Below are 17,105 nucleotides of genomic sequence, written 5' to 3'. Positions count from 1 at the left end.
GAATCCAGGCAGACTTTTTAGCTTGGATGCTAGAAAATGGGGAGTAACCCACCCACCTGGATTCTGCCCCACATTTCAGAGAGACATTTTCCAGTGGTGGTGCTATGGTGGATCTTCCACCCATGTCACTAATGTTACCCTTTTACACCTGTCTTCTGGTAGGACAGTTCCAGCAATAACGTGGCATTTTCTTTTGAGAGAACAGCTGAGATTGGGGGCAGACTGTGTGATAAATTGCAGGTGCTACCATGTCTCCTACTTCTGTGCTGCAAAACTGACTGGAACACCTACTCTGTCCCGTATGCAGAATGAATTTACACAATACAGTTATTCAGAAATTATTCAGAATTTTATGGAAACATAATTTATACTTATGTTGTATTCCCAGTGTTGATTGTTGCTCCTTGATTTTCTTTGTTCTATTTTCTGTGCCTCTGCTGATATTTATATTCCTTCTGTTAGTTTAATGAGACAGGACAAGGCAGCCTGTGTAACCAGGCCATCATGCTGATCACAGATGGTGCAGTTGAGGAGTATGAACCAGTGTTTGAGCAATACAACTGGCCTGACTGTAAGGTACGTGCATAAACAATGTGGTGACATTTAAATGATATTGTGCTCTATTAACTTAAAGACAAATACAGTAAAGCAAACACAGAAGTCAATGGGGCCCTCATACAAGCCAGCTCAGAGCTGGTGAAGATGTAGTAGTGGGGCAAAGTAGCACATCCCCCTGCCTGGGTGGAGGCAAGAGAAACTATCTTTATTGTGTGGAAGTGTTTCCCTCCACTGCAAGACAGTTTTCCACAGGCTCTCTACATGTACACCACTGTTTCACTCTAATCTCTCCTCTATATTTCTCTCTGACTATTAACTGAATGTGGTAGTTTCAGGCCCAAGAAGGTATGTGGATACCATGCTAAATAATATGTGATTTATGTAACAAGTAGCATGTGAAGTACAATGTATGAGATGGAAGTGAGATGTTTGAGGAAGTGGAGTGCAGGAGGGAAATTCTCTTACCTCACAACGATCTCAGTGTCTCCATATCTGTGGGACAAAGAACTTGGGAGGAGGTGGTTGTTTCAAGTAAGACACCAAACGCTGCAACAGAGCCTTTCCATAAGCACTTCAGCTCGTACCTCTTCACTGTATCAGCACAGCCATTGGGGCTGATTGTCTGCCTCTTAATGCCAGTATCCAGGGCATTTCAATAAAGCGGAATGGGTGGAGACCCATGACTGCAGACTCTGCTGCAATAGTGCCTGACAGGCGTTTCTGGACACATAGGAGGGTCTGAGAGCTGTTTTAATATTTAACTGATGCAAATACTGTTCTGAGACCTTCCATGTTTCTTTTCTGTTTACACTAGGCTAGATTTTCCTCTGAATAGCGAATTATTGATGGGGTGGGAATTCCACCCTCCCCATGTGACTCAACCGCTAACCCACTGATTTTCCTCCAGGAGACCTAGATGGATGGATTAGAGCTACTAATGATGGCTTTCGGAGTGGTAGCTATCACTACTTCAGGAATTGCTATGAAGCAGCAGCATTTCACAGGGCTTCCAAGACTTGCTTGGGACTATTCAATCTGTTATCATGCCTACCAGAAGCACCTCAAAGCCTGTGCCCTGCACAAGTAGGGCTGCAAGGAGTAGATATAGTGCATACTGTCTCTCCAGAGAGTAACAATGAGCCTACTTCCTTAAGGCCCCCTGCAATGCCTGCACATATGTGGGCTCAGCACTCCTTGATACTGCTGAAAGCTGGTCCCTCTGAGACAACTGCTTCACTGAGATAAGAGTTACCTCAGACTGCTAATACGCCAGGGGAACCTTCCCAGCCACCCACCACTTAACCTTATCTGACTCAAGGGTCAATTGTAGAAGTAGTAGATTATGACCTAGAATAACTAAAGTGTTCATGGATTTGTTGGCATTGTTTGGTAAATGTTGTTCTGGAAAGTAAATGCAGCTTAACCACATGGACTTCAGAGTTCATTTCTGTGTATGTTGCAACTTGTTTGAGTTGGATGATGGCATGTGAAATTCATAATGGATGGATGTCCTTTGCCCCATTGTTTTCATCATCATCCCCTTTCATAACATTATCATGTAGCATGCAGCAAGCTACAATGATTCTGGAGACTCTTAATATGTTTTCAGAGGATTTTGAAGCAAAGTCCAAGATTGCCATGAGTCTAAATGTCATGGTGGTGGTGACTCGGTTTTGAGAAACAATTTTAAAGTCATGCCTCTTGATCAGTTCTGGCTCTCAATTCAAAAAGAGTTCCCCGAGTTATCCCAAAGAACCGTTGAAATACTTGTCCACTTTGCCTGTGTAAAAGTGGGAATTTCTTCACTTATTCCAATCAAAAACAAGTATATAAGCAGCTTGAATGAAAAGACTAATTTGCATTTGAAACTCTCCAAAATCAAACCGAAATTTCATAAATTGTGCACCAGCAAACAGGCTCATCTTATTCACTGAGATAAGGGTGAGTCATCAAGTGTTCTTTTATGTTCAAGTTTATTTATGTTGCTTTCTGTCTTAAGCAATATGTTATGTTAGCCGAGAAAATAAAATCTTCTTGTTCTACTCAAAAAATGGGGGATGATATTGGTCTTCACCAATAGTGTGAAAAGGGCTCAGAGAATCAGCAACCTGTTTTACACTACACTCCACCATTGACTTCATTGGAAAAGAAAATCAGGCACGGTGTAAAACAGACTGCTGTATTGCTTTTATCCATTTTGTTCCCACCATGTCTTAAACAAGGGGGAATGCTTGGGGCATGAATCTCTGAAGGGGGAATTCGGCAAAAAAAGTTTGGGAATCTCTGCCATAGGACTGTTGATGTAAGCCCCCAAAGTGCGGACCAAGTGATATACAAGGTCGACGTCACCGGCTTGTTGCAAGAAAGACAGACCCAATAATTGAAGTCAAAACGGTTTATTCAGGCCTGGGGAGAAATTGCTTGTGTCCCTACACAAGTCCCAAACTCCAACGAGCCTCTCAAAGTCCACACAGTTATACAAAAATTAAGGCCTTGCCCTAGGGGCGGGGATAAGCTTATCAGCATATACAGAGTTATAGCTAAATTGTGATTATAAAACCGTGACAGTTCATCTTCTTGCCGCCCCCAATCCCCACATTTTGTTATCAGTTGGTCCCGTCACCTTTTGTGACCATGGGCCTCATCTTAATTACTTTACAACCATCCATTTGCCCGTAGTCAGATGGTTTTGTTTGTTAAGTGTTTTCTTAAGATACCGGTCCTTGTTAAGGTGACTTTCGGTCTCGCTTCGGGTCATCTCTGCAAAGCAAACACATTCTAATTAGCCCCACTATATTTTGAAGAATGGAACCCTGTTGTGATTTACAATAAACGAATTCTTAGGTGCATATGTGTCGCCCCGCTTGACCAAACACACATCCTCCTCAATCTTCCCATGAGTTGTTCTGCAGTTTAATCTCTCAGCATTTGAAGTCACTTAATCATGTTTAAAACTTAGCTGGGTTAATGCAATATACAGACCTCTATTGTTCAACTCAGAGTATGAATTAACCCATTACCTCCACCTTGTATATTGGTGTTGCAATTGAATCCTGGTTGTCTTGCCCTTTTATACCCAATTTTTTAATATCTTACTTCAGTCCCCCTTTTGACCTTTTGGACAATTGCTCCAAAACAGGTCAACATGTATTTCCACTTCCTGGTGTCTGCCAGAGCGTGCACTCCCTGGCCTTCTACCAGTTTAGGTTATACATGTGTATATATCCTATCAATTTGGAGGCCAATTTCCCCCCACGCGGTATGGTGGTCTTTCCTTTACGGTGGGCTTTCCTTTATGGTGGTCTTTCCTGTATGGTGGCCTTTCCTTCTTGTGCAGCCATTCCCGGGGCCCCTTAGACCCTGCACTAATGGTTTAGGCATTCCGCTCAGGCCTGTCCCTCATTCCCACGTTGGGTGCGTGACGTGCCAATTCGAGACTGTCATCACTCACCAATCCTCATTCACCACCCTCCTTCTGCCACCCCCCTTCTGCCACCTCCGTCTTACGGTTGGCCGGCCCGGTCCTTAATTACCATGCCCAATTAATCCCTCGTAATTTCAGGGCTTCCTATCACATCTTACACCATTTGCCTTGGAGAGGCGGGGGAGTTTTCCATACTTAACTTCGCTACCTGCCTCTCCTCAGGCTTGACTTCTTTTACAGCACCGATTTCGGCTTTACTCATTCTGGTGCAGAGGCACTGGAGCAGTAAAAATACACAATATATCTTAATAACAATCATGAGGAATATCATTATGCCTTGTATCACTGAGGCGCCCAACGTCCCCGTCCATCCTGATCCCCAATTATCAAAATAGGAGGAGGTGGGTGAGTTTCCTCTTCCTCTAACTTAGGAATTGCCTTGGCTCTGGTATGACATAAGCTTCAACCTTTTTATTAAGTCCCATAGTATCAAGTGACCAGGTTTTCCTATCTGTGTAGGTATCTTTAGACCAAAACAAAGGTTTGGTTGGGGAATGGGACAAGTCATGTCTTGATATCCATAATTGCAAAATACTGCGGATGCTGGAAATCTCTCTCCACGGATGCTGCCTGGCCTGCTGAGTATTTCCAGCATTTTCTGTTGTTATTTCTTGATATCCATATTTCTGTTCAATTGTGGTGACACAAAATGTCCCGTTGTTCCTTGGTGCTATCCTTGTCTGGTGTATCCCCCTTGGGTGTACCTCGAGGGTGCAATTGGTGATTTTTGTAAATCCGCACTCGGATGTGTCTCCCTCGGTGGGGGGGGGGTGTGCACACCCATGTCCTTCCCTTGTGGTGGCACCCGTCCATTACCACCCTCCTTAAGGTTCCATTCTTCTGGTTATTATCTTCATCCCTTTCCCAAAGTGCCTTGGTAGGGACATCATGATATTTAACCCAACTTTCCCTTTGTACCTCTCCTATATTAATCACATCGTATAGGGGCTGTCCCTCTTCTGGGAGTTGTGGGATGGCCAGTACAAAGCCAATCATCTTAGTCCATGGGGTCAGACAATTGCCTGCCCGGTATACTTGTCCCATTTTACGCCCCTTGCATAGGCTTTTATTTGTGTCTATCCAAGGTTCCAGATCCTCATTAGTAATCCAATCAGGGATCTGTCCATTATTTATTTGCCTCACGTTATGCTGAGCATTCGACAATAGCCATGAGCCATACATGGCACATATTAGTTCCTTATGGGTTTGGCGAGAAGCATTGTCAAGTTGATCAATAATTGTATTGATTGTTTCTGCATGGGGGGCTACTATCTCTTCCACCCCCAACAATTGCATTATTGTTTGTTTTCCTGCCAGTGCCAATTGCTGGCTATTTCCAGTAGCTTGTTTTAGCAACTTCTCTATTTTTGCTTGTAATTCTTCTACTCCTTCTATTAGTCCCAGCTATTAACTGTTGCTAACCCAGCCGCATACCCTGCTCCGGCCATTTCCAATACTCCCTGTTTCTTACATCTTTGTAAGATAGATTTTCCCTGTGGGCCTTCTAATTGTTTTACCTACAGGGAGTTCCATATTTTTTCATCTCAAAAGTACTCATATTAATGGCAAGCTTAGTAACTCTATGTGCCACACTAAAATACACCTCATCCTGTGTTCTCCTTATTACTAATCCCCCTCGACAATGGCAATACTTATGTTCATCCCTAGGATCAAGGCGAGGACGCTCCACCTCATTCCGGACGTCCAATGTTCCTGTAATTACAAAAAGGGGGCTGGTCGTCACCAGCCAGTTAGAATTATTCTGCTCTTATCTGTTTTATCAGTTCAAAATGCTGTACATCTGGTTCATTTCTTGTTCTGTGGCTCTGTCTCCAGACATACCTGAAGATGCAAACTATGGCATGTAACATTATCATCATACACGGCCCTATCATTGATATATGTAGTAACTCCCCTTCCCATTCTTTATATCTTCTAGTGTACTCCTCACTCTGCTCAAAAAGGGCACCATCTCTGGCTTACTCATTGTTTTTGTTATATATTTTTAACTGAGTCCAGTGCTTCCTCCTTCCTTTACCCGTTCCGGACCCATCTATACAAGCGCATGTGTCACTGTTCATTAATGCTTCATAAGGTCCTGACCATCTGGGTGCTAGCCCTGGTTTGGCTGGTATTATTTCTGCCATCACCTTGCTACCTATTGCTGGGACCTCCTTCTGGTCGTCCCGTGTATCCTGTTCTAAATCCCGTATAATCTGTTGGTCTTTGGCCTCATGTCTCTAACTATCTGTATAAATTTATCTTTGGGTAACAGGACAGCCTCCCAAGCAGTCTTCCGGCCATTTGAGACAGTGCTGCAATTAGTTTATAAGATAACTTCCATTTATCAAATCATAATTCTCCTTCCATTACTGTGGGGAAATATTAACTTAACATTAAGAAACTTAAATTTAATAATGCCCAATATCTTTAAATTCTATTCAGTAATACTGAAGTTGTTGCTTGGTGAACTCAAACAGCTGTCAGTGGAAAGGGTTAACTCCTTTGCAGGCTTTTGAAGGTGGAGCAAAACATTATTACGTCACTTCACGTAAACTAAAAAAACATCCCTGACCGAAAGACAGTTGTGGCTTCACACTTTAACTAAACATGAACACTTGGGCTTCATTGGTCAGATTCCCTTTCTCAGCTGCTCGCTTAGCTGCCTCGTTTGCCCATGGATTGCCCTGTTGGTGTTGGTCAGTAATCCTCTTGTGTGCTTTAATTTATTATTACGCACTCTTTAGGTAGGAGAGAGGTTCCTACTAATTCCTTGATTATATTCTCGTGTCTTATGGGTCCTCCTCCTGGTGTCATATATCCTCACCTACTCCAGGCTACCATGTAATCAGACACCACCCCAAAGGCATACCGACTATCTGTATATGTTTACACTATTTCCTTTGGCTAACCTCAGGGCTTGTTTCACTTTACAAAAGCTGTTTCATGGTCCACCAGTTCCTGGGATGGTTTCCCCCTTTGATCAAATCCTGTATAGGCTGGGCCATTTCTGCATATTCTGGGATGAAGTTCCGGCAATAATTAAATAGCCCTAGTACCTGCCTGACCCCCTCCCCTCCCTGGCGCGGTCCCTTCCTGCTGCCATCTCTGAGGGTTTCCCCCTTTCATTTCACAAACCTTGCCCTTTGGCTTATTCATTACCCCGATATTCCTTTTATCTGTATGGTGCACCTCAAAGCGCAGGGTAATTTTCCTCACAACTTTAGCCTTCGTATTTACCCCACCTTCTGGATCAAAATCTGACCATAGCTGCTTGTAAGTACTGGACTGATAACTCAAAGCACGCAGCTAGTGATTGCGTGCAGCTTCGCTTGCTGTCCTCTTGGTACTAGTGCCACTCCCATATGGGCGACAGTCTGCCGGCATATGCTGCCGGAGTCTCATTTGCTCTACGTCTGCTATAGCTTTTTAAAAAGGATCCCTTCCTAGCCCCAACTTATTCATATTACTGGACAATTTCCTTAAATCCTTCGTATTACAGAATCACAAACTCCCGATCGAGCAGCCCTAAGTCTCTGATCTGTTTCCTTCAATGGCCACATGTCACACTGATTCTGATTAGTTATCACCTGACTCTCAAGGTACTGTTCTTTATTAACCCACCTTTCTGTCTTTGGGCATTTGTCTCTCCCCTTGTGTTACTATATATCCTAGGTAGATTACTGAGTGCGAGTCAGCAGAGAGTGCTGTGAGTTTGGGTAAGTGTGAGAGTTCTTTAATTGTTATTTCTCTTTAAATCATTCTTGGTAAGATTACTTAAGCAGTTTAAGAAAAGGGGAAAAGTTAAATATTTGGGATTCTGTTGGTTTAAGAAGAGTAAAACAAGGTTACACTGCAGTAGGAGTAATTTGGCACAGCAGGCAGTGGAAACCAGTTTTCTAACCAATCAGCAGGGGTGACTCATTTGGCTGTAAACAAACAAACAGTATAAAAAGACCAGCCCTAGTGCGAGCAAGAACTGAGTGCGAGTCAGCAGAGAGTGCTGTGAGTTTGGGTAAGTGTGAGTTAGGGTAAGTGGGGTGTTAGGTGCTCTTTTCAAACTTTAACTCTGTGGGTTGTAGTTAATAAGGCCTTTCTGGTGCAGAGTGACTGTTGGTAAACCATTTAACTGGTGTAATTAGAGGGATTGATTTAATTTAAATCCAATTAATTAAAGGGGATACTAGCATCTAAAATCGGGCAGAGGGTGTCCATAACTAACAATAAAAAATTTAATTAATTACATAGAATGGAGCAGGTGATGTGTTACTGTTGCGAGATGTGGGAGCTGGTGGACCCCATTGAGGCTCACGGTGATTACGTCTGTGACAAGTGTCTGCTGCTACAGGAACTCCAGCTCCGTGTTGATGAGCTGGAGTCTGAGCTTCAGACACTGCGACACATCAGGGAGGGGGAGAAGTACCTGGACTCTGTGTTTCAGGAGGTGGTCACACCTATGAAGTTAATTAATTCAGATGTAGCCCATGGTCAGGGACAGGACGGTGTGACTACGAGTGAGGCAGGTACGGGGATCCAGGAGGTAGTGTTGGAGGAGCCGCAGCCCTTGCTCTTGTCCAACAGGTTCGAGGTTCTTACTCCCTGTGGGGACAGGAGCAGGGACTGCAGGGAGGATGAGCAACCCGGCCACAGCACCGTGGAACGGGGGGCCATTCAAGAGGGGGGAGTAAATAGAAATGTTGTAGTGGTAGGGGATAGTATTATTAGGGGGATAGATAGAGTTCTCTGCAGCCGAGAGCGAGAGTCCCGAAGGCTGTGTTGCCTACCCGGTGCCAGGGTTAAGGACATCTCCTCTGGGCTGGAAAGAAACTTGCAGTGGGAGGGGGTGGCTCCAGTTGTCGTGGTCCATGTTGGTACAAACGACGTAGATAGGACTAGGAAGCCGGTTCTGTTAAAGGAGTATGAGCAGCTAGGGGTCAAATTAAAAAACAGAACCTCAAGGGTAATAATCTCTGGATTATTACCTGAGCCACGAGCGAATTTGGCTAGGACAAATAAAATTAGAGAGTTAAATGCGTGGCTCAAAGACTGGTGTGGGAGAAATGGGTTTTGCTTCCTGGGACACTGGCACCAGTACTGGGGCAGGAGGGAGCTGTTCCGTTGGGACAGGCTTCACTTGGCCAGTGCTGGGACTAGAGTCCTGGCGGATCATATAACTAGGGCTGTAGAGAGGGCTTTAAACTAACTACTCGGGGGGGAGGTTCCTAGAGAGCAAATAACAAAAATGACAACAGAGAAGGTCATCGACTTAGGTAGCAGTGGGGAAATTAAAAACCAGAGCGTGTCAGGAAGGGGCAGAAGGTATGGAGTAAAAGGTAAAGTAATAAAAAGGGCAAAAGCAGGAACTAAGTGTCACAAAACATATTTGAAAGTTCTCTATCTGAATGCACGTAGCATTCGTAACAAAATAGACGCGTTAATGGCACAAATAACTACATATGGGTATGATCTTGTGGCCATTACAGAAACATGGCTGCAGGGTGACAATGCCTGGGAATTAAACATACCAGGTTAGTTAACGATCAGGAAGGACAGGCAGGAAGGAAGGGGAGGTGGGGTGGCTATGTTAATAAAGGAAGGAATCACTGTAATACAGAGAAATGATATTGGGTCAAAAGATCAGGATAATGAAACAGTTTGGGTGGAGATAAGGAATAAAAAGGGGAAAAAAACACTAGTGGGCGTAATCTATAGGCCTCCGAACAGTTGCAACTCTGTTGGATGGAGTATTAATCAGGAAATAGTTGAGGCTTGTAATAAGGGAACATCTATAATTATGGGGGATTTTAACTATCATATTAATTGGACAAATCAAATTGGGCAGGGCTGCCTTGAGGATGAGTTCATTGAGTGTATTAGGGATGGGTTTCTTGAGCAGTATGTAACTGAACCGACCAGGGGGCAAGCAACCTTAGATCTGGTCCTGTGTAACGAGACAGGATTAATTAAAAATATCCTAGTAAAGGATCCCCTTGGAATGAGTGACCATAACATGGTTGAATTCCATATTCAATTAGAGGGTGAGAAGGTTGGATCTCAAACAAGCGTGCTAAGCTTGAATAAAGGAGACTATGAGAGCGGAATTGAGTAGAGTGGATTGGGAAAATAGATTAAAGGGTAAGACGATACATGATCAGTGGTGTACATTTAAGGAGTTATTTTACAACTTCCAAAAAATATATATTCCACTGAGAAGAAAAGGGTGTAAAAGAAAAGACAGCCATCCATGGCTAAGTAAAGAAATTAAGGATAGTATTCAACTAAAAACAAGGGCATATAAGGTAGCCAAATCTAGTGGGAGGATAGAGGATTGGGAAAACTTTAAAAGACAGCAAAAAATAACAAAAAGATTGATTAAGAAAGGGAAGATAGATTATGAAAGTAAATTAGCAAAAAATATAAAAACAGATAGTAAGAGTTTTTATAGTTATATAAAAAGAAAAAGGGTGGCTAAAGTAAATGTTGGTTCCTTAGAGGATGAGACCGGGAAATTAATGGTGGGAAATATGGAGATGGCAAAAACACTGAATGAATATTTTGTATCAGTCTTTACAGTAGAGGACACTAAGAATATCCCAACACTGGACAAACAGGGGGCTATAGGGGGGGAGGAGCTAAACACGATCAAAATCACTAAGGAAGTGGTACTCGGTAAAATAATGGGCCTCAAGGCGGATAAATCACCTGGACCTGATGGCTTACATCCTAGGGTCTTGAGGGAAGTGGCGGTAGGGATTGTGGATGCATTAGTAATAATTTTCCAAAACTCCCTGGACTCAGCAAAGGTCCCAGCAGACTGGAAAACTGCTAATGTAACACCCTTATTTAAAAAGGGCAGTAGACAGAAGGCTGGAAACTATAGACCGGTTAGCCTAACACCTGTGGTAGGTAAAATTTTGGAGTCCATTATTAAGGAGACAGTAACAGGACATTTGGATAATCATAATTTAATAGGACAAAGTCAGCATGGTTTTATGAAGGGGAAGTCATGTTTGACAAATTTGCTGGAGTTCTTTGAGGAAGTAACATATAGGGTGGATAAAGGGGAACCAGTGGACGTAGTGTATTTAGACTTCCAAAAGGCATTTGACAAGGTGCCACACAAAAGATTATTGCTTAAGATAAAAAATCACGGGATTGGGGGTAATATTCTGGCATGGATAGAGGATTGGCTATCTAACAGAAGGCAGAGAGTTGGGATAAATGGTTCATTCTCAGACTAGCAATCAGTAACTAGTGGTGTTCCGCAGGGGTCAGTGCTGGGTCCCCAACTCTTTACAATCTATATTAACGATTTGGAGGAGGGGACCGAGTGTAACATATCAAAGTTTGCAGGATACTAAGATGGGAGGGAAAGTAGTGAGTGAGGAGGACATAAAAAACCTGCAAGGGGACATAGACAGGCTAAGTAAGTGGGCAGAGATTTGGCAAATGGAATACAATACTGGAAAGTGTGAGGTTATGCACTTTGGCAGGAAAAATCGTAGAGCAAGTTATTATCTTAATGGCAAGAAACTGGAAAGTACTGAAGTACAAAGGGATCTGGGGGTCCTGGTGCACGAAACTCAAAAGGTTAGTATGCAGGTGCAGCAAGTGATTAAGAAGGCCAATGGAATGTTGGCTTTCATTGCTAGGGGGATAGAATAGAAAAATAGGGAGGTATTGCTTCAGTTGTACAAGGTATTGGTGAGACCGCACCTGGAATACTGCATACAGTTTTGGTGTCCATACTTAAGAAAAGACATACTTGCTCTCGAGTCAGTACAAAGAAGGTTCACTCGGTTAATCCCGAGGATGAGGGGATGGACATATGAGGAGAGGTTGAGTAGATTGGGACTCTACTCATTGGAGTTCAGAAGAATGAGAGGCGATTTTATTGAAACATATAAGATTGTGAAGGGGTTGGATCGGGTGGATGCGGGGAGGGTGTTCCCGATGATGGGTGAAACTAGAACTAGGGGGCATAGTCTTAGAATAAGGGGCTGCTCTTTCAAAACTGAGATGAGGAGGAACTACTTCACTCAGAGGGTGGTAGGTCCATGGAATATGCTGCCCCAAAAAGCTGTAGAAGCTACATCATTGCATAAATTTAAAACAGAAATAGACAGTTTCCTAGAAGTAAAGGGAATTAAGGGTTACGGGGAGCGGGCAGGAATTTGGACATGAGTCTAGGTTCGGATCGGACATGGCCCTGTGGGTAGCGGAGCGGGCCCAGGGGCCGTGTAGCCTGATCCTGCTCCTATTTCGTGTGTCTAATTCTGTTAGATTCAGGAGATGGTTCTGTGATAGTAGTTTGGCAGTTAGGATCAGATCAGCCTTGGCAGTTAGGATCAGATCAGCCATGATCTTATTGAATGGCGGAGCAGGCTCAAGGGGCCGATTGGCCTACTCCTGCTCCTATTTCTTATGTTCTTATGTTCTTATTCTTCTCTACCTGTACCTTTCTAGGGTTTAACTCTAGTCCCGCATTCTGTAGGGCTCCCAGTACCATAGTCAATTAAATATTGTAGAGGGACCTGCCACTATCGGATATTCTTGTGGAGTGGAGTTTATCTTATTCAATTCGGACAACCCACTTTACACCAACCAGAATTTCACTGTGGCCACAATGAAAGTCTGGTTTTAACAAGTTAATTTACCTCATAACTCCAAGGTTAAATCTTAGACTGAATCTTAATCTTTTGTTAGCAAACTTTTTGTTGCTCTTCTCAGTTTTTACACTCCAGCTTAACTTAAATTGTAGTAGGGTTTTTTCATTCTGAGGGCACAATCTTATTCGCACATTCTAAAAACTTCCAAAAATCCGAGACAAGACAAAAGGGTTAAATGCTTTTTCTTTAACACAGAGAAGTGGGTGGAGCTGAACCACACACAGCAGACATTTTTTTTTAAAGGACAGACTTTCAGACAAAGGAATATTGTAACCTCTTAAACATTCCTAGTCAGGAAAACATTCACACTTTAACACACAATTTTATACAGCCCAAAATTCCAGCATACTTTTAAGGTTCCTTTCACTCAGCAAATCTTGTGTTTTACTTGTCTCGGTACAGATGCTAATAACTTCCATGTTGGTAAAGTTTTAAGTTTATCCTTTTTCTTCCCTTTTAAATCGGTGACTCAGCTGCTTTCCCTAGCTTTCCAAATCCCTGTTTGTTTTTTTTTCCTTTGCTGGGTTTTCAAATTGGTTCGCCTGCAAATTAGATCTTTTCCTTCTTTATCTCTCCCTTCTGTTTCGATTCCTTACATTGTTTCTGGTAACAAGCTCAGATTACCATTCCCTCTTTATCTTTGGTTCCTCCCCCCCACTAAGCCTTTTGGCTCTCTGCACTGTTTTTTTTTTATCTACTAGGAGTCGGGTTATAGAATCCAGGTCCCCCAAGGATTCTTCTTCCACCCTCTTGGTCATGACTACTGTTACATTTATCACTTAATTCACGGTGTTGGTGGATTAGGTTTGTACGCTACGTGGTTCGTCTCTATAGCGTTACCGTGATTAGTTTCTCCCTTCCTATCAATCACTCCATTCCATTCCACACACACACCAACCCTTTAGTCATGAGGTTTTGAGTTTTAACCTCTTTGTGACTGTTGAGTTTTATTTCATTTACTCACTATGGTGCACCCATTCATTCATTTGTTGAGGTTTCGCCACCTCCCGGCTTAGGGAACGCCCTGCCCCTAACTGAGGTTTCACCACCTCCCAGCTTTAGGGAACGCCCTGCCCCTAACTGAGGTTTCGCCGCCTCCCAGCTTTAGGGAATGCCCTGCCCCTAACTGAGGTTTCGCCGCCTCCCGGCTTTAGGGAACACCCTGCCCCTAACTGCAGTTTACTTTTTAACCGCCTTCAATTAAAGGTGTCTTTCCTTTTATAATTCTTTTATACGTCGATTCTTACTTGACGCCTCACCAGCGATTAACCTCTAATTTACAGGTGGTAATTAAAACATACACACCCGTCTTAGGTTATCGTTGTCCGAGAGTCTTGTTCAGATCACGTATCCCACCCTCGTCGCCAGTTGATCTAAGCCCCCAAAGTGCAGCCAAGTGATATACAAGGTCGACGTCACCGGCTTGTTGCAAGAAAGACAGACCTAATAATTGAAGTCAAATTGTTTATTCAGGCCTGGGGAGAAATTGCTTGTGTCCCTACACAAGTCCCAAACTCCAACGAGCCTCTCAAAGTCCACACAGTTATACAAAAATTAAGGCCCTGCCCTAGGGGCGGGGATAAGCTTATCAGCATATACAGAGTTATAGCTAAATTGTGATTATAAAACCGTGACAGTTCATCTTCTTGCCACCCCCAATCCCCACATTTTGTTATCAGTTGGTCCCGTCACCTTTTGTGACCATGGGCCTCATCTTAATTACTTTACAACCATCCATTTGCCCGTAGCCAGATGGTTTTGCTTGTTAAGTGTTTTCTTAAGATACCGGTCCTTGTTAAGGCGTGCAAAGCACAGACTTTCGGTCTCGCTTCGGGTCATCACTGCAAAGCAAACACATTCTAATTAGCCCCACTATATTTTGAAGAATGGAACCCTGTTGTGATTTACAATAAACGAATTCTTAGGTGCATATGTGTCGCCCCGCTTGACCAAACATACATCCTTTAAATTTTTGAAAAAAATAATTAAAGTTTTTAACGGGGCTAAAAATAAACTTACCTTTTATTAAAGTATTTTAATATGATAAATCAGTGAAAAAATTTTTTTTTTACTTTCTTCAACTCTTAGCCTGGTAAAAGCAGGCCTTGCACCTGCTTTTCTAGGTGCAGCTGTTTCCGACTTACCTGGACTGAAGCAACTGTGAAAAAAACAGAAGTTTCAGCCGTACGCGCTGCCTATCCGGCGCAGGCGCTTGACCTGTCAAGCCCTTTCTTCACAGAACGGAAGTTCCGGTTTCTAGTGCATGCGCAGTGCATGCCTAAAACCAGCACTTCTGTTGGTCCTATGGGTGAGTACACAGTGCGTACAGACCTGTAGGGAACGGAATTTCTGGGCCAATGGGCTAGAAATTCATCTACTTACTGCCACTCCATAGCGTCATGAAATGGCAAAAAATGGCGACCACCGCTCTTTCACCAGCTGTTGGCGGGTCCCACTGTGGTTGACATTTTCCTCCCTCCCTTACCGGCAGCACCCTGGAAAAGAAAATGGCGGTGTGGTGGCGTCAATTGGTGTGCAATGCTGACTTAATGTCACCACTCCGAACTTCGACCCTAGCATTGAATTCAGACCCTAAGCAGACTGACAGTGGTGATGTCAGCACCTTTTAAAGGGACACACCCATCTTTTAGGTGGTTTTGGATTTAAGCTTTTTAATTTTTTTTATTTTATTGAAGTAGTGGCTTGCTGCAATAGATGTTAAAAGTTTTTTAAGTGTGTAGGGAGGGCTACTGGACAGTTACAAGGCTTCAGATGGTAAAGGAAGGCCTATGAGAAGACAGAAAATGCTGCAAATACTCAGCATGTCAGGCAATATCCATGGAGAGAGAAATAGAGTTCACGTCTCAGGTCGAGATGCTGACTGACCAGCTGAGTATTTCCAGCATTTTATGCTGTCATTTCAGATTTACAGCATGCACTCGCAGAGGGAAGAGGAAGACACAAAAGAGGAGGAAGCTGAAGAGGAAGAAACAGAAGAAAGTATGCAATCCAGATAGCCCCTTTCTGGCCGGGATATCCAGGATGGAATCATCCGTCTATGGTACCAGTGACTACAACTCCAATTCCCCCTTCAACATTTGTCCCACATCTTGCATTCCCTCTGTTACTGATCATCACAGCGTCCTCTTGGCCACAATGCTGAAATAAAATCCACCAAAAATCAAACCTACCAATCCAACTTTATACAGCTATCCATCCAATATGACATCAAGAAATCAATTCATCACTCTTAGTGACTATCTTGTGTGTGCCTTTGCATGTCCTACTGCTGTCACGCAGTGTTACCCCAGTGGCTGCAGCATGGATGGTGGAAGGCTGCTGACTTTCAGTGTGGGAGACTGCAAATGGCCTTGCTGGTCGACTGGGAGTGTCAAATCAAGTGACAGTCTTTCTTCTTCTTCTCCACTCTCCTCGCCCTCTTCTTGGTCAACTACTGGCTGGGCAGGCTGCATTTCTTGGGTGTGTGAAATGAGGAAGGCACAAGTGTGCAGTTGAGGTGAGGAGAGGGTGGGAAAGAAACAGGTGCATGCGAGAAGGAGGATAATGTGTGAGATACCAGCACCTTGTATCCTTTCAGCCCCGCTGCTGGCCAAGGGCTCAGCCATGCCCCTGCCAAGAATGGCCTGCACCATCTCCTCCAAGCGGTGAGGCTCGGCTCGGAATAGGAGATGTGCATTGTAATTGATACAGATTGTTGGTACCACAACAACAACAACAACAACTTGTATTTATATAGCGCCTTTAACAAAGTAAAACGGCCCAAGGCGCTTCACCGGTGTATTATAAGATGAAAAACTTGACACCGAGCCACATAAGAAATTAGGGCAGATGACCAAAATCTTGGTCAAAGAGGTAGGTTTTAAGGAGCGTCTTAAAGGAGGAAAGAGAGGTAGAGAGGCAGAGAGGTTTAGGCAGGGAATTCCAGAGCTTAGGGCCTAGACAACAGAAGGCACGGCCACCAATGGTGGAGCGATTATAATCAGGGATGCTCAAGCGGGCAGATATCTTGGGGGGTTGTGGGGCTGGAGGAGATTACCGAGATAGAGAGGGGCGAGGCCATGGAGGGATTTGAAAACAAGGATGAGAATTTTGAAATCGAGGCATTGCTTAACCAGGAGCCAATGTAGGTCAGCGAGCACAGAGACGGGTGAACGGAACTTGGTGCAAGTTTGGACATGGGCAGCCGAGTTTTGGATGACCTCAATTTAATGTAGGGAGGCCAGCCAGGAGTGCGTTGGAATAGTCAAGTCTAGAGGTAACAAAGGCATGGATAAGGGTTTCAGCAGCAGATGAGCTGAGGCAAGGGCGGAGACGGATGATGTTACGGAGGTGGAAATAGGCAGCCTTAGTTAAGCCGCCGATATGTGGTTGGA

At 43.8% G+C, this 17,105-nt stretch overlaps 1 protein-coding gene across 14 annotated transcripts in view; it reads left to right on the top strand.

Moving 5' to 3' along the window:
- LOC147106116 (voltage-dependent calcium channel subunit alpha-2/delta-4-like) overlaps nucleotides 1-17,105 on the top strand; it is an 888,222-nt gene that overhangs the window by 229,424 nt on the left and 641,693 nt on the right. For all 14 annotated transcript variants that reach the window (XR_015081361.1, XR_015081362.1, XR_015081363.1 and 11 more), the window contains one exon: nucleotides 463-576. Coding sequence is in view for 11 of the 14 variants with exons in the window: in XM_086008903.1 (XP_085865029.1) it covers nucleotides 463-576 (114 nt within the window). In the remaining 3 variants the exon portion in view is untranslated. The remainder of the gene's footprint in view (nucleotides 1-462; nucleotides 577-17,105) is intronic.

The sequence above is a fragment of the Somniosus microcephalus genome, chromosome 16 (assembly GCF_052327205.1).
Source record: "Somniosus microcephalus isolate GS21.2 chromosome 16, FLI_Smic_1.0, whole genome shotgun sequence".
NCBI classification, from domain to species: domain Eukaryota; kingdom Metazoa; phylum Chordata; class Chondrichthyes; order Squaliformes; family Somniosidae; genus Somniosus; species Somniosus microcephalus.
Note: the sequence above shows the minus strand (reverse complement) of the source record. Positions and strands in the feature narration are given on the sequence as shown.